We start from the raw sequence: 18,198 nt of genomic DNA, 5'->3' as shown, positions 1-18,198 counted from the left end.
AGTCTAACATTATATATGCATCAGATCTGTTTCTCTGATAATAAAATATAATGTAAACCATGAAATGGAAATCATTTATTTTAAAGCTGAGCAGTTTTAGTTGCCAAATTCTTAATTGCTTCCTCTTGTTAATGTATAAAATTTCTTTTGATCATTAGGCACTAAATTGTAGTTCTGTTGAAATGCTGGGCCCAATATTACATTAACTTAGTTGTATTGATTCATGTACTTAATTTTGAATTACCATTCGTTTTTAATGCTACACTGAGAAACAAATGTATTAAATGTATTATAATTTTTAGAATATAACACCATTCTATAAAAATAGGTATCATTGAGTGTTAATCAATCTTGGTAAGTAGACATCACATAGAAATTCTAAAATGTATTATAAAAGTCTAGGTACTATAATAGAGTTTATTGCAAATAGTGAATATGGTAATATGGTCAAATAAGGCTTTAATTGGGTTCCTAAATCCCATTCCTGATTACAGATTTACTATGTTATTTCTGAGCGTGAGTGGTCTGTGGCTTATGGGCTAAATGCAGCACACTTGCCTATTGTAAATTAAGCTTTACTGGAACACAACTATGTCCATTTGTTTGTGTATCATCTTTGGCTGCTTTCATGCTACAATGGCAGAGTTGAGTACTTGCAAAAGAAATCATATGGTCTGAAAAGCCTAAAATGTTTATGATCTGGCCCTTTATAGAAGAAGTCTGCCAGCCCTGGATTAAAGTGTTGGAGTATACATATAGTGCAATTAGAGATAGGTAATGAAAAGAGTATATCAGTAATACTACATATTGGCCTGATTACTCTAGAGCCATTTTGAGTCAGATATAGAACAAAGTAGATGTGCCTTGGTAGATAATTTAATGACAGACTTTCAACTACATGGAATCAATTTGGGATCACTCTCTACTCATTATACTGTCTTCACACCATGGTCTTTTTGTTCTAGCATCTTCACTGTTCTGTAATACTCAAAGGCAAATGCACTTTTGTTTTGGTGGCTTTAGAAGGTACATGTGATGAGAACACCTATACTACCATGTTTCCCCTGAAATAAGACCTAGCCGGATCATTAGCTCTAATGCATCTTCTGGAGCAAAAATTAATGTAAGACCCGGTCTTATTTTAATATAATATAAAACCAGGTCTATAATATAATATAATAAATATAATATAATACCTGGTCTAATATAATATAATATAATATAATATAATATAATATAATATAATATAATATAATATAATACAATATAATATAATATAATACAATACCAGGTCTTACATCAATTTTTGCTCCAGAAGATGCAGTAGAGCTGATGGTCTGGGTAGGTCTTATTTTCGGGGAAGCACAGTAGTTAGAAAGGCTAGGAAAAGATCCCATGTTAATAATGCTAAGCACAAAGATCACGTGATGACATTGATCCACAACCTGTGATCCTGCTGGGTCTCTCTCTTTGCTCCTTTCTTCATGTTGGAGAAGAAGTTATGCCATGATAATGTATATTTAGAGTCTTTGAAGATTCAGGTGTTAAACATTCAGGTAAAAGAGGAAAGACATTCTGGAAAATACATGTTTCAATAGAAAGTAGGTTATGACATTTGCTATGAATTCTAATGTGCTTTAGAAGCTGAAGATGGGCATGTTCTCTTTTAAATTTGAAGAAACAATCTCTTTAGATCCTAAGAGTTAATATTTATTTTTCTAAGTCTAAATGGAGACATTTATCATCTTGGAAAAGACAATATATATTGAGCCAAACCTCAAGGTTTTTTTGTTCAACAAGGTATTTTGTTCTGAATTTGAAGAAGTATCCTCTTATTTTATTTCATTTTATTTTTTTTTTGGTTTTCCATTCATCAGCATGCTCTTTTACTTTCCTGCAGGAAATCTTTATTTCATCAATGCCTTTGAATCTGAAGCACTGATAGAAGTTCTGAGGATCAATACCACCTACCGCCGTGTTCTCCTTAGAGTCACAGTGGATATGCCCAGGGATATTGTTGTAGACCCCAAGAACAGATACCTCTTCTGGGCTGACTATGGGCAAAACCCAAAGATTGAACGTTCTTTTCTTGACTGTACCAATCGAACTGTGCTTGTATCAGAGGGCATTGTCACACCACGGGGCTTGGCAGTGGACCATAGCAGTGGCTACATTTATTGGGTTGATGATACTTTAGATGTAATTTCAAGGATCAATATTGAGGGGAAGGAATTGAAAGTGATTCGATATGGCAGTCGTTACCCAACTCCTTATGCCATCACTGTTTTTGGAGATTCTATCATATGGGTAGACAGAAATTTAAAAAAAATCTTCCAAGCTAGCAAGGAGCCAGGGAACACAGAGCTGCCAGCAGTGATAAGGGACAATATCAACTGGCTAAGAGATGTGACCATCTTTGACCAGAGCGTCCAGCCCCGTTCACCAGCAGAGGTCAACAACAATCCTTGCTTGGAAAATAATGGTGGGTGCTCCCATCTCTGCTTTGCTCTTCCTGGATCACACACCCCAAAATGTGGCTGTGTTTTTGGGACTCTGAACAGTGATGGCAAGAGTTGTGCCATTCCAAAAGAAAATTTCCTCATCTTTGCCTTGGAGAATTCCTTGGGAAGCTTACACTTGGATCCTGAAGACCATAGCCCACCTTTCCAAGCAATAAGTGTGGGAAGATATGCCATGGCCCTGGATTATGACAGCATGAATAATAGAATTTACTTCACACAAAATTTAGAAGCTAGACATGGCCAGATTTCCTATGTCAACATGAATGCAGGGATCAGTTCTCCCGTTGTCATTGTTTCAGGTAAGTGCTCTCCAGGTGCAGCTTATCTTGGAAGTTGACACAAGGGGATCAACACACGTGGATGACCCAGTAATTCTAAAATGCATATTGAGACTTTAATGTCTTTGTGTATGTGTGTTTGTTGGTATGTGTCCAGATATAGGGACTACTGACGGCATTGCTTTTGACTGGGTCAATAGAAGAATTTATTACAGTGACTATACCAACCAGACGATTAACTCCATGGCTGAGGATGGGTCTAAGCGCACTGTGATAGCCCACGTTACAAAGCCAAGAGCAATTGTGTTAGATCCTTGCGGAGGGTATGCCATCGTCTTCTTTACCATATTTCTGTCTACTTATTTCTGTAGGGATGGGGGCCTGAAATTATTTTATATTCATAGAGGGCCAACATTTTATGGGCTTGTAACAGTGTAGCTACAGACTCAAGGGTGAAAGGTCATGTATGACTTTACCTGGGAAGGAAATCATAGTTATGCTAGAAAGGTTGGCAGCATACTAGGGAGTCAATGCTCTGACTCAGTAGACCCCCTTTGGGCAAGTTATGTGGGTGGGAATGGAGTAGGGTTACGTTTGTCAAGTTAATGTCAATTTACAGTTAAAGAATGCTGCCATTCTTTTTTAACTAAAAAAGATTATGAATTTTCTTGTGATGAGTTAATTATGACTCCTTTTGGATGACTAGGTACATCTACTGGAGTTCCTGGGGTACTACTGCCAAAATTGAGAGAGCCACACTGGGAGGAAATTTTCGGGAACCCATTGTGAACAGCAGCCTGGTCTGGCCCAGTGGGCTCACTGTGGACCATGAGGAAGACCTTCTGTACTGGACAGATACTAGTCTGTATGTGTCGTTGGTTATTCATACAGGTGTTGATACGAAGAGTTTTTCTCCTGTTTCCAAAGGAGAGAGATTTGCATAATGTGATGAAAATAAAATATGCCAAAGAGACATGGCCAAATAGTAGAATCACAGTTTTATGAATGATATTCTAGCCTGGTGAACATACCTGTGAAAAGTGATCTATGTCATGAGATTGAATAATTATGAACTAAAAGGCATCTCAAGATGCTTTACTAGAGTTATTTTCAGCCATAATTACAAATGTAATCACTCAATTTATAATCTACAGACCCCATGTAACTACCATAAAATATGAATGACTTAAATGCACATGAATATTCTCTCTGGGCCTTAGTGTTCAGTGTCTTATAAAAACGTTTTCCTTTAGTCTTGACTTTCGGTCATCTTCTCAAATAGATCCTTGTTGAGCCAGCTTCTTCTCAGCCAATTTCATGTTTTCCTTAGAAACTTTTGTCAACTCTAATTTTATATTTTATATACTTCTCCAAGAAACCCTTGAAATTGTTCACATTCCAATTATCCTAATGGAATAGTTGAAGAGATGAGATGATTTTGTTTATTATGACTAGTATCTATATGTCAGAAATCTTAATTTTTCTTGCTTATATTATTACCGTGTTTCCCCGAAAATAAGACTTAGCCAGACGATCAGCTCTAATGCGTCTTTTGGAGCAAAAATTAGTATAAGACCCAGTCTTATTTACTATACTATAAGACCGGGAACATAACATAACGTAACGTAACGTAACGTCACGTAAGGTAACATAACGTAACATAACTTAACATAACGTAACATAACGTCACATAACGTAACATAACGTAACATAAAGTAACATAACGCCAGGTCTTCTTATATTAATTTATGCTCCAAAAGACACATTAGAGCTAGTTGTCTGGCTAGGTCTTATTTTCGGGGAAACAGGGTATGTTTTAGGTCTTGTGACACTGAGCACCTAACAACCTGATCTTTTTTTCATTTTCTCATTTGAGACAAAGCAGTGATGTTTTGTGTCTAAATTTGGATTATTTTCCAGGTAAATACCTCAAGGTACTTAGTAAACGACAAATTGAAAAAGTCATTAAAGGAGTGGGAAGGGAAAAGTAATTAACATTTTGAGTGACTTTTATGTGCTAAACACCAAGTTCCACAGATTACATGTATTATTTCAGAATATTCTCTTATTACTAATATGAGTCTGGTTCTATTTATAGGATTACTTGTAGGTTATATTGATATTTGAAATCAATGATTTATATAGACCATTGTTTGATAAGCAAACCACCAGAAGAAACATTTCTTGTTGGCACATGCTTTACTTGAAAACAAAGTTGAGGGATGTGTAAAGCAATGACTAGGCTCTGGCATTGGGATGTCAATTATTCTTTCTGGATTACAGCATTTTTTTTTTTTAAACTTTGTTTTAGGCGCAAGATTGAACGCAGCACTTTAAAGGGCATGGAGAGGGAGGTCATTGTCAGCACAACCTTTCGTCCTTTTGGCTTGACTATCAATGGCCAGTACATTTACTGGACTGACTGGTCCACAAGAAAAATTTACCGAGCTAACAAATATGATGGGTCAGGCCAGACTGCAATGACCCCAAGTTTTCCCTCCCGGCTTACGGGTATTCGCTTTGTTGCAAAGGACCACCCACAGCAGTGCAGTAATCCTTGCGACCAGTTTAATGGGGGCTGCAGCCATATTTGTGCACCAGGTAAGACATTGCCCATGGATATAGAATCAAGGAGAGTAATAATAATGATGACAACTGGTAGGGAAAGCTGAAGGAATATTAAGCGCTAACAGGAGAACAAATTTTCCTTGATTTCAGGGTAATTAAAAAGTAGAGTTGGGGGGTTGCATGTTGACAGGAAGATTTTGACAGGTTTTGTTCCCTATTAGATATGGAGCTCTCTTACGAAAGCATTTTTAATTCAAGCTTGATGGAAATAGAAAGAAAAATGAGGGTTTGGCTGCCACACTTTATGATTTGAATAGAAATTCCATCATTGAGTTTATCTTTCTTATGAAAGGATTTAATTCATTCACTTAGGAAGTACTATTTATAGTTTGCAATATATCTAATATGATGTGTGATATGTGCTTCATAGTGTGTTTTATACAGAACAACAAATTCATAGGAAAGTGTGCCTTTTGATACCTTTGCTTTGCAGACTTTGCTGAGGAGGCAGAATCATTGCAATTGTTTCAATGTAGACAAAAGGTAGTTGTTTAAAGGTCAGGGTGAATTAGCTACATTTATTAATTGGTGGTTGTTGTTCTGATGGAAAAATGACTCAGAATGTAGTTGAAAGATTGATGGGAGCAGTTTCCATGGCTTGTCTTATAGCACATTTAATATAGAAGCTGTTACCAGTGCTATTCTGGAGGAGAATAAAATATGAATGTTTGCTACACAAATCGTTTGCTTTTTCTGGACCTACTTTTCTTCAGGTCCAAATGGTGCTGAGTGCCAGTGTCCACAGGGGCACCACTGGTATCTGGCCAACAACAATAAGCACTGCATTGTGGACAATGGTATACGGTGTGATGGTTCCAATTTCACTTGCCTCAACGGGCACTGCATCTTGGAGCAGTGGAAATGTGACAACAGCAACGACTGTGGGGACGGCAGTGATGAGCTGGAGAGTGTCTGTGGTGAGTTGGACTCTTGGGACGTTTGTTAGGAGCTCATGAAGTCTTTACGTCAAGGATTTGGTACAGTATCCTGCGGTGTGTGAATAGCTTTGAGCTTTGTGCCTCAGTATCCTGTTAGAATGGAAAATCCTGTTACTCTGAGTATCCAGACTGCATTTCTGCTAAATCACATATAAACTGATATACTGGGGGTGCCAAAAAAATGTATACGCATGACTTGCATTCATGTTTGGTATCAGTATGTATCAAGTATTATAATTTTAATGCAGTTTTTTCCTTTCTTAAAACGTGTATACATGTTTTTGACTCCCTCTGTATATGCTGTGGAGTAGCGTTTGATGCTTTATTAGGAAGCCCTTCTGTAGTGTTTAAGAGCAAAGGTACTGAATAAAAATCCTGACTGTGCCATTTACACAATCTGAATAGCCCTGGGAAAGTTACTTAACCTCTTTGAGCCTCAGGCATCTCATATGTAAAATGGAGCTATTACGAGGATTCTTGTGAGACATAAGAGAAACAATATATAAAAAGAAAGCATGAGACTTGATGCCTGTTAAGCATAACAGCATGGAACTAAGAACTCCAATAGGTGATTATTATCATTTTATTAATTTTCATAGAAGAAGGATCATTAATTCAATAATTTTACCAAAATCTTTCCCAATATTCAGCTTCCATCTGAATGGGGTGAGTAAAACACAATGGACTTTCTTAAGACTTTCTGAGGTTGGTTAGTGACCTTTTTCTAGTAGACTATATAATGGCGAAGAGTTTCCCCCCCAAAGACACTCTATTTCATGCTTTTCTATGATTGAGATAAACTTTGAAATTGAGATGATAGAGAAATGGAGTAACTTTGCCATTTGCTTAAAAAAAGCACGCAACATATTTTGCTCTGTCTAACTAAATTAAGGTGTTGTCTCACTTTGCATGCAGTCCATTTTGCAGCCGTTTTTGCCTTGGAAGGTAAACTTGAAGTGTCTATTTTATTTGATTACATCTTTTTAGAAGTTAGGATAATGCTTTAATCAAGAGTTTACTTCACTGTGTTTTCTTCCTTTTAGCGTTTCACACTTGCCATTCGACAGCCTTCACCTGTGACAACGGGCGATGCGTCCAATATCGCTATCGCTGTGATCACTACAACGACTGTGGTGACAACAGTGATGAGGAAGGGTGCCTGTTCAGTGACTGTAATGCCACCACGGAATTTACTTGTAATAATAAAAGGTGCATACCTCTTGCGTTTGTCTGCAATGGTGTAAACAACTGCCATGATAATGATACTTCAGACGAGAAAAATTGCCGTAAGTTCATCTTAAGTACTTATTGTGCTTTGGGGTCTGAAGTCTTACATCATAAAAGATGAAATTTTTATATAAAAACAAAGTCTTTATGAAATAACAAAGAATTAAATATTCATGTAAAACATAAATTTCATTTAAATATATCTACTAAATGATTTTTTAAAAAGAACTCTACGTAATATTTGAATTATTTACATAAATTTATGGACCCATACAATTATTGATTACTTAAATCACCTTAAATATTTTATCCTTGGTTTATATATCTGTCAGTTAAAAATTTCATTTTCGACAAAATTTTTGATTGTTTTAAAACTACCAACATATTTCCTGACAGAAATTATTGCATAAATGTTTTGTGGGGAATGTTTGTTGTGCAAAAAGCTATACAGTATAGTGTTGACGGAAATGATTTTTTTCTTTTCATTTTTTTTTGGGGGGGGAAATTGCTTTTTCATTAATTGATTTTATTCAAAATTTCTGGGGTTTGCCCTTCAGCATCTTGGGAAAACAAAAAAGCAGAGTGTAAGTTCAAATGTATTTTCAGTTTAGATACATCTACATGCTTTGCTGCTTTTGTAGGGAGTTACCACAATATTTATTTGGGTATGCGTCAAAAAGAACTTTTTCTTACAGAAAATTGTAACCATACACCAAAGCAAAAAGAATTATATAATATACCCATCATCCAGGTTCAACATGGCCCATCTGTTTCATCTATCTCCCTCCACTTTTTTTCTGAGTATTTTAAAGCAGCTTCCAGTAGACATGCATATCAGTGATAGACATTTTGAAAAACAACTGCTATGCCATTATAATGCCTAGTAAAGTCACAATACTTAATTAATATCCTCTAGTACTCAGTACATATTCAAATTTTGTCACTTATCCCCAAAATGTCTTTTTCCAGTTGCTCTATTCAATAAGATTCAAAGTCTACACATGGATTTTGATTGTTATAACTCTTTAATATCTTTTATGCCACAACAGTTGCCATTGTTTTAAAATGCTATTGAATTGTCTTGTGGAATGTTCCACATTCTGGATGTGACTAATTGCATAATTGAGCCATTTAATATGTTACTTTATTCCTCTTATTTCTTACTAACTGGTATTTAGGCCTTGAGGTTTGAATGCATTAGGTTCAATTCTTTGGGTAAGAATACTTCATTGGTGGAACTGTGTAGGTCCTGTTGCATCACATTATGAGGCACATAGTGCTTGATTCCTCTTTAGGCGATGAAAAAATTAATTAGTGGATTAGAAGTCAGTCTGAATCTTCCCTTAGGAAGTTCCCATCAACCCTTCACCCAATGGTTTTAGCATCCACGGATGGTTGTTGCATAAATCCATTACTTCTTTAAGGGTTACAAAATAGGCATTTAAAAACTCTGCTATTCCATCCACATTGATTAGCTGAAGGTCCATAAAGAAGAAATTTCCCTTATCAACTATTTTGTTACCCTGAAATACAGTTATGTAGGATAAATGTTTGATGCTTTTCCTGTTTTTGTCAGTTTTCAGAGTAATATGTTGGTGAATAATGAGCTCTAAGTTTTTGTTTTGCTTTTAGTATTTTGTTAAACTCATGGATTTTACATATTTGACATATTTTACATACATGAGTTTTAAGGCACTAAAGTCATTTATTCTTTTGGATGTTCAATGGTCCTATCTCAGGCCAGCAGAGCTCTGCTTAGTTGGCTCCTCTGTTATTCTGACATGGTCCATTCAGTCTTCTATAGCTCAGACTTGTACATTTCCTGTCTCACACCTGGAAGTAACCACCTAGCGAAGGAGACCTCATTCCTTTTATGGTATTTGAAAGTTACCGTAGGGTTGGAGTACCCATTCCTATTGGTTTTCATTGCTTCTGAGCCTTTTCAGTGGCTAAAACTAGGAAATACAATTTTTTAAGGAAAAATATAAATTTGTGTTGGTATTTTCCATTTTAATTTAAGATTACAGGTTTTTTACCTAACTTCCTAGATTTTATAATCTTGTCTCTTTTCTTATGCTAAAAATCTTGGTTTCTAATGACATTAACATAATAACTGATTTGCTTTATTCTATAATAATTTCAAAATAACCACACAAATAATACCACTACCAATAAATCTACCAAATGTAATTTAAGATTTTAGGTCCTCGTTCTTAGATTATTTCCCTCTAGGGACATGCAGTTAAAAATACTGGTTTTAAAGTCATTTGAATTTTTTTTCTCTGTATGGTTATGCTATCAACTTGACTAACTATATTACCTTCATTTGTTACTATTTCCAAATTTTAGGATTTGTATTCTTTTTCCCATTTTTATTTCATTGTTTTTATTTATTCAAAATGATGTCCATGGTTCCAAAGTCAAAATGATATGACGAAATGATATGACAGAAGTCTCTCATCCTGTCCTATCCACCCTGTTCCCTCCTTACTAGTATTCTCAGTCTATCCATAGGGGTGACAATTAAATTCGTTTATTTTTTCATTGTTTTTTTTTAATACAAGCATCTCTCTCTCTGTCTCTCTCTGTCTCTCTCTCTGTGTGTCCCTTCCCCTCCCTGCAGTATATATCTGCTGGAAATATCTTTCTATGGTGTTACTTAAGTGTCATGGATCTTGCCTCTGTGATAGCCTTCAAAATGCCTCCCTTCCGATGGTTTGAATTCTGCAATAGATCTGTTAGCATGAACATTCTTTATGGTATCTATATGTGGTGGACATATACCAAATGTTTATCGGGTTGTCTTTTTCAAGCTGATCGCACTTGCCAGCCTGGATTCACGAAATGTCACAGTACCAATATTTGTATTCCTCGTACTTACTTGTGTGACGGAGACAATGACTGTGGAGACATGAGTGACGAAAGCCCAACCTTCTGCGGTAATATAAGCCTGCTTCTCTTTCTGTGGTTCCAAGGATGCATGCCTTCAGCTAATACAAGATGTATGGCCTGGGTGTTTGGGATAGTTTCAATTTGTCATCTCAAATTGACCTTGTCAGTAGAAGCAATAGGCAGTTACTTTAGGAGATGATTGGAGGGGCATAAGAAGCCCCTCTCTGTTCCCTGGTTGGAGGTCCGACTCCATCTATTTCCCCAGAGACCTGCTGTGATACCTAATCTTCTACAATTGCAGAGCCATTTTTCTGAAAGTGGAAGGGCTTTTGCCTTCAGGAACTTCAGGCATAATTTGCATGTTAAGCCGTTATATTTACTCATAATATGGGTATGGTGGCCATTCATAATTTAAAGGATTTTTCTATTTTTAAATATGTTTGATTTTCAGAAACCTTTATTTCGTATTTAGCAATTTGGTTCAATCACAGTTTCCTGTATTTGTAGCTCAAATTAAAAGGCCTTTCTTAAACTTGATAACTTTGAGACTATTAGTGTAAATAGATGCATAATTTAAGAATTCAGTAATTGTTACCAAGCCAGGTTACAGTCCAAGAGCAGGAGTCAGTTATAGAAACAGCAGCAAGAAGAAACAGAATTCAGGATGTAGCTGTCAGATAAGGACACACAGATAGGAGCTAGTACTGTTTCTTTTAGGGACCTCTGCTTTCTTACTAGTTTTTTCCTGGCAAAATCATGGGCCAAAGCGAGGGAGCCTTGTAGATCAAAAGAATTACAAGGTCTGATTCTAGTTTGTATCCACATAACAATTTGGAAAATACTTTTGGCCTGAGCTACCTAAAGTTCCTGGAGAAAAGAACCAATATTCAAGCACAGGCAGAGTCATTTACTCAAACAAAAGCTCATATAACAAGGATGGGTAAGACCAGAACTTTGCTAATTCTCTAGAATCATGGTCTGACATGCTAAAGGTTGTGTGTGTGTGGTGAGCTCAGATATGGTTATGTTATTGTTTTGCTTTTAATCATTATTTCCATAGAACTTATTTAATTTTATGTTATGGCAGAAGCATGTGTTCACTTACATTAATCTGCGATGTCCCGTATCAAAAAGATAGTACTTTGTTATTTCTAACAAATACAATTTATTTTGGTATTTCTGGAAAAAAATATTCTGGAAAATTGGGGCAGTATTGCTTGCCCTCTCTCCCTTCCATACTCCTTCCTCTTCATGGAAAGCGTATACAAAAGCTCATTTCCTAAGCCTCCATCTTCCTTTTTGGGCAACTATTTATTCAGTTCAGAGATATAGGTAGATTGTTAAGACTGATGGGAACAAGCTTGTGTTTTGCTTATGGGTTTTTATCTTCTTTCCTTCCTCTCACAGCCTCTCACACGTGTAGCCACAGTGAGTTCCACTGCACGTCTGGACGCTGTATTCCTAGCCACTGGTACTGTGATCAAGAAAGAGATTGTCTTGATGGCTCTGATGAACCTACCACTTGTGGTAAGAGAGGAAGCAAACATGAAATGCGTTATGATGCAGCTAGAGAACCTCTTCCAACTACTTCAAACATAGACCGGGTTCATGACTAAATGATTGCACGCCCTGCTCCTATTTTCAGCTGAGATGCTGAAACCATTCAGCAGACATTCATTAAAAATGTGTTAGCTGTGCAGGGCATGGTGTGGGTTGCTGGTCAGGATATGGAGGTTGCTGATTGATGCTGATAAAATGAGACTATGTTGGTGTTGCTCCTAACGTGGTGCCTGGCTTGTAGAACTCAGTTAATTTTAATCGACTCTGAAATGGAATTTCTGATTTTGGCTGAGTTCTGACCCATAAGACTGTGGGAGGATCCCAAAGGGATTGGAATCATCATATACACAAGGAAGGGACACACACCCTCTTCCTGTTCGGTCTATGTACTAGTTTGTGAGGTAAGGTCCACGGCCATCTGAAATTCCTAAGAGTTCCAGGGACCTTTTGGTATATTCTTGGAAGAAGTTGTGCTTGTTTATATTTGCAGGCTGCTACCTTTCCAGATTGTAATCTAGATCCATGAACTTTTTTTTTGCATAATATAAAAATATAAAGATACAATCTTTTACACTGATTTTTTTTTTTACCTGTCAATAAATCATATTGCTGTATATGGGTCAGCAAACTATGGCCATGGGCCGACTTCTTGTCTTTATAAAAAAAAAAATTTATTAGAAGGTGGTCACATATTGTCTGCTTTTCTGCAACAATGGTAGTGTCAAGTACAGAGAACATATGGCCTGTAAGCCTAAAATTTTTACTATCTGGCTAAGAGAAAGTTTTCTGACCCTTATTATATTGTCTTTATATCCCTTTTTAAACAGCAATATAATATTCCATTGAGTGATTGTATTGTCATTGAGTTAACTGCCTCTATTTTAAACATTTAGATTGCTTATAGTTTCCCTCTATTATAAATGTCACTGCAGCAAATACCATCATATATAAAACTTTTTATTTGGGAGATGTTTTCTTAGAATTGTTAGCATAGTTTGCAGCTGAATTCAGAGGATCTTCTATTCCTATTTTCTTTCTGGTTCAAATTCTGGGACTAATAGTTGGAGAGTGGTATTTGAAGCTCTGCCAAGTTCTTTTTCCTACAAAACACTAAAAGTTTTGTAGAAAACAAAGGGCACATATAGTTTTAAGAAGCTATAAAGGAAATAATGTGAGTAGAATAGTATGAGAGATTGCTTTAAATATATGAATTCGGGGTTCAATTATATGAAGAATATAGTTTCCAGATTTTTCCATGAGAACCAAAGTCATAGTGATAGCAATTAGTACCAACTACTTGACATATTTAAATAAAAATAAACACAGAATCTATATATATGAATACATTCTCATAATATGCAGAGGAATTATTTTAAAGAAGTAATAAGATGTATGCAAAACAGGAAAATTCCCATTTCTTCACTCTTGTTCAATCCCCTCATTCCCCAGAGATAATCACTATTGTCTGGTAGATGTCTTCTCACCTTTATCCATATATCCTGATAGGTAGCTTTTAAAACACAAATGGGATCTTAGTATATATATTTTTCTGCAATTTGCCCCCACTTTTTTTTAATTAGCTTAGCAACATCGTGTCAGCATGTTAGCAAATATAGATCTATCTCATTACTTTGCACTGCTGCATATTACTGTGACGTATGGATGTTCCATGTGATTTTATTCCTTTCCTAACTTATGGGCATTTAGGTAGTTTCCATTTTTTTCACTATGAAAACTAATGCTAGAATGAACATTGTGAGGGAGGAAGAAATTTTCCTCTACTCTTCTAGATTCTTTCAGCTTATCTAATAATCAAATTGACATGAGACAGATTAATAATAGAAAATAACCAAATTTAATTACATACATACATATGGGAACCCCACATACATGAGAAGTCAAAGGCCCCACATATGAAGCTCTGTCTGTGAACTTCAGAGACACAAAGTTAGAAGGATGAGGTATGATTCCTTGGGCTCCAGGGGGGAGGAAGGTCATTCACAAGTTTGTAAGGAGAGCAGATGTTCAGTAATTAGACGTTTGCCCTGTCCTATAGATAGGTCATAAAAATTTATTTCTGGTGATATTCTTATTATGATCAGGGTCCCCCAGTGTAAATTCTTTAAGGGAGAGGTAAAGGTTTCTCTTGAGTCCACAGGGTCTCTATTGCCTTCAGCTCAAAATAACCTACATGCCAAAAAAGTAACACATCTTGGCTAGGAGGCCTATTCTAATTCCCTTCAATATCCTATTATAAATTTCTTTTTGCGCATATGGGAACATTCTTATAGGCTAGATTTCTAGAAGTGGTGTTGCTTTGTCAAAGGGGATATGTGACGATCTGTACTCCTTTCTTATCTGTTTATGAAAGGTCCTTTTTTTCCTTACTGTCATCCTTGTGCCGTGGTTTTAATAGTTAAAATTAAATTTTCTGTTGCTCTAGGGCAAAATTTTGAGGGGTCCCTGAATTTATGGGTCTTTGACAACTTGCTTAGTTGAATAGGCACATGTGGGGATATGATTAAAGAATTTGTATTAGTGTTACAGACAGCCTATGCTGTAGCAGACTTCTCTCAAGATTTCTGGACTACAAACTATTCTTTTTACCAAAAGTGCTTTTTATTTATTTTTTCAGTGTACCATGAGTCGACATGCCTAAGTGATGAGTTCAAGTGTGACAGTGGAAGGTGCATCCAAAGAGAATGGATCTGTGATGGTGATAATGACTGTGGGGACATGAGTGATGAGGATGAAAGACATCACTGTGGTAAGTGAAACCAATGAATTCCTTGGCAAAGTCCCATTCCAGAGAAACTCAGTAGATTTATTTTTCCGTCTTTGGAGATATGATTGTCAGGCAGATTCCTTTTTAATCGAATGCACACCGATAGAAAGTTACCTTTATTTTTCCATTCTGGAATTGTTTAATATCAAGTACTTAAATGCTTTTAGATGATGAAAAATGATGTTAATGTTTATTTTTTTCTCTTTCATTTAGCTAAGGGAAATAATCTCCTATATTTCTAGAGCAGATAAAGACAACTAAGTAGGCCACTCCTAATATTATTAGTAGCTTTAACAGTGTAGCATTAATTGTGCCTCCAATTTCATCTCTTTCCGTAGAGCTGTTATTTGGGGGAGGGTTATGGAACAGACTGGAACGCCATTTGCCATTACCAACAGGGCATGGAAGTCTTAGCCAAGGTGTATTAGAAAAGTGTCTTTCCCTTGTAGAACAATAAAAATGATGGATCCTGGATGGTTAGCGTTTGATCGTAACTTCATGTCAGTGACTTTGGTGATTGGTCCACAGCTCTCCAACCACTGAAATGGGTGGTAGGCAGGTGCACAGACATAGATTGCAGCATATACTTTTCTCTGAACCCCTTCACCAAGAGTCCCTTCTATTTGTCTCATATTCACCCACAATGAGATTAAATAAAATACCTGTTCTTTTATTCTGGGACATTAATGATTACATATTGCTATCTCATCTCTTTCCTAACCTGGTTTCTGACAATTCTTGTTTATATGTTTCTCCTATATACCCCAATTCTACTTGGGGTGGTATCTATAATGCACTTTAAAAAGCACTAAATTTGGAGAAAAAAAAGACCTAGGTTTGAAGCCCTAGCTCTTTAGAAAGTGTTATGACTTTGAGCCATCTAGTAAACCATTTTGAGTTTCAATTTTATCATCTGTAGAATTGGCATTAAAATACCTATCTCACATTGTGTTTGCATGCATACACTTTGTAAACTAAAAGATATTACCAAACGTAAGGCATTTTTGGTATCCAGTTAACAAAATGGGAGTAGTTTATTGAAGCCTTAAGGGAAAAATATGATCGCACATTAATTTTATGGAAAACTAAGTGAGGTATTTTATTATGTTTATTTCTTACTTTTGAAAAAATCCAAGCTCCAAAGCAATTAAAATTATTGGCGGTATTTTTATTATGATCTGTTATTACCATAGCAATCTGATGTGTCAACTTGTTTTCCCCTCATTTCCTTTTGTCTCTCAGGCTGTTAAGTAACATAAAGCAAGAGAAATAGCGGCTCAGAATGAATTTGCCTGCTGACAGGAGCGCTCCTGTGGTTTCTGATTCTCATGTGCTTTGGTTTCAGAGAGCCACAGCTGCTCAAGTTCTGAGTTTCTCTGTGTAAATAATGTGCCTCCATCCAGGAGGTGCATTCCCCAGTCGTGGGTGTGCGATGGAGACGCAGACTGCACTGATGGCTACGACGAGCGCCAGAACTGCACCAGAGGCTCTTGCTCTGAAAACGATTTCACCTGCAGTAATGGACAGTGTGTCCCGGACTCATACAGGTGAATTGGGGATTAAAACATTTCCTGATAAACTTCCTGCACCCACGGGAGTAGAGCTGCCTTCTTCTCCATTAGGCAGGTGGTCACAGTGCCTCAGGCCCGTGGTATTTTTTGTGGCCAGTGAAAATGTCTAGCTTTCTTTTAAAATCAGAAGGAAAACAAGGAAAAATTTTAGGTCAAAGAAAGTATTTTATTTAATATATGACATGAATGTACGTCTACCTTTATATAAATGCTGTCATTAAATATAATTTTAAATATTTTTATGGAGGAAGGGCCCGTGAAGTTGAAAGTGCTTAGGGCTCATAAATGGCACAATGTAACCCTGCGCAGAGGGCCAGGGAGATGAATAAAGGGGTCTTGAAATAAGAAAGTTTTTCTCATGAAGCAGGTGACCCTTTTGGTTTTCCATTCGGAAAGGAGGCATGGGGATAAGAAATGTTTCACTTTCTTCTCTCTGCTGTGAGAAAAATAGCAGTGCCAGCATGATGATCGATGGAGCTTGGCACTTAGGCTCAGAGTCAATGAGACAACAGGGCAAGGCTGGTGGGGTGAGAAGAGAGCGCAGGCTCCATTCAGCATCATGCAGGAGTCACAGGAAAGCCACACCTCTAGCTCTTTTGTAATGAGACGTCGGAAATCTGGATTTTCTTACGAAATATTTTGATTTTTAAATGCTTAAAACAGATTTGAAACTTCTACCACTGTGTCAGTCAAACAGATTCAGCTGATAGCCTGCCAGTTTTGGGGACCTCTTCTGTAGTATTCTGGTGTTTGATTTCTTATCGTTTTTTTCCAAAATAGGACATTCCAAAGGTTTATATATTTTTAGTGCCCCAACTGCTCACTATTCCCACTTAAAAACTTTTCAGATATAGAGGGAAATAGAGAAAAAAATGATGTGTAGGTTTCCATCCTGACTGGCAGAATAGTAAGAGCAAAGGTAGGGGAGTGCAGAAGGGAGTTTGCCTAAGGTGGAAGGTGAGTTTGATGTAGTAGGACTTCCTGAGGTGAAAATATGTACTAGGCATTTGGACACCTGGAGCTGGAACTAAGAAGAGATACGCATATTACGTGTACTAAGGACGTACATGCATACTGAGACAAGAACTGTCAGCTTACAGCCTGCTAGGGAAGGAGATGGAAAAGATACATGAAACAGGCACAAGATCAGAGCAGCAGAGCTTCCGGGGCCATTGGCTTAGGGGCAGGCAGCCTCTCAACAGGCCCTGAGATACTGCTGGAATATAGCATGGTGCAGAACCGTGTGTTCATGAAGGTGGTCCTGAGGAAGCCAGAGAAGGTTAGGATATCTTCTGTGAAGGATGCAAAAAGCACAGGGACTTGGCATTCTGCCCCCCAAAATGGTAGTGATTAAAGAGATAGATAAATGTTGTCTAGGAAATGTACTCTGTGTACTCCTGTGCAATGATTCATCTCCCACGAAGCCCACACAGACATTGCTGTGAGGTGGTCGTCTGAGTACTGACAACCTGAAGACATTCAGGAGACAGAACTCTTTCCTTTCGTAGTGAACTTGCATTTAGATATGATTTGTTTATACTTATCTGAGATGGATGTGATCTGTAGATTTTTAGTCCTTGTAAGTGGAAAGGAATCAATCTTTGTATTTTCTCCCAACTTGCTCAACAGTTCTATTATTTGTACTGAGATCTGGTCCTTTTGACATTAGTAAATATTTAATACCATCTGTCTTAGAAAACCTAGACATAGGATCTAAGGAATTGCATTATATCAGGTCATAATTTTGATCTAGATTATTTCACTGCCTTTCTGAGCTCTCTGAGCTCTGCCTTCAGT

At 36.9% G+C, this 18,198-nt stretch overlaps 1 protein-coding gene across 1 annotated transcript in view; it reads left to right on the top strand.

The window, feature by feature from the left end:
• The window catches only part of LRP2 (LDL receptor related protein 2), a 196,828-nt gene that overhangs the window by 126,805 nt on the left and 51,825 nt on the right, over window positions 1-18,198 (top strand). The window contains exons 39-48 of the mRNA XM_019727374.3: window positions 1,901-2,821; window positions 2,958-3,123; window positions 3,507-3,665; window positions 5,112-5,401; window positions 6,142-6,345; window positions 7,410-7,652; window positions 10,407-10,532; window positions 11,893-12,012; window positions 14,681-14,812; window positions 16,176-16,377. Of these exons, the coding sequence (XP_019582933.3) occupies window positions 1,901-2,821; window positions 2,958-3,123; window positions 3,507-3,665; window positions 5,112-5,401; window positions 6,142-6,345; window positions 7,410-7,652; window positions 10,407-10,532; window positions 11,893-12,012; window positions 14,681-14,812; window positions 16,176-16,377 (2,563 nt within the window). The remainder of the gene's footprint in view (window positions 1-1,900; window positions 2,822-2,957; window positions 3,124-3,506; window positions 3,666-5,111; window positions 5,402-6,141; window positions 6,346-7,409; window positions 7,653-10,406; window positions 10,533-11,892; window positions 12,013-14,680; window positions 14,813-16,175; window positions 16,378-18,198) is intronic.

Source organism: Rhinolophus sinicus, chromosome 17 (genome assembly GCF_057876585.1).
Source record: "Rhinolophus sinicus isolate RSI-liver-muscle chromosome 17, RSI-T2T, whole genome shotgun sequence".
Lineage (NCBI taxonomy): Eukaryota > Metazoa > Chordata > Mammalia > Chiroptera > Rhinolophidae > Rhinolophus > Rhinolophus sinicus.
The sequence above is the reverse complement of the archived record's forward strand: the minus strand, read 5'-3'. Positions and strand labels throughout refer to the sequence as shown.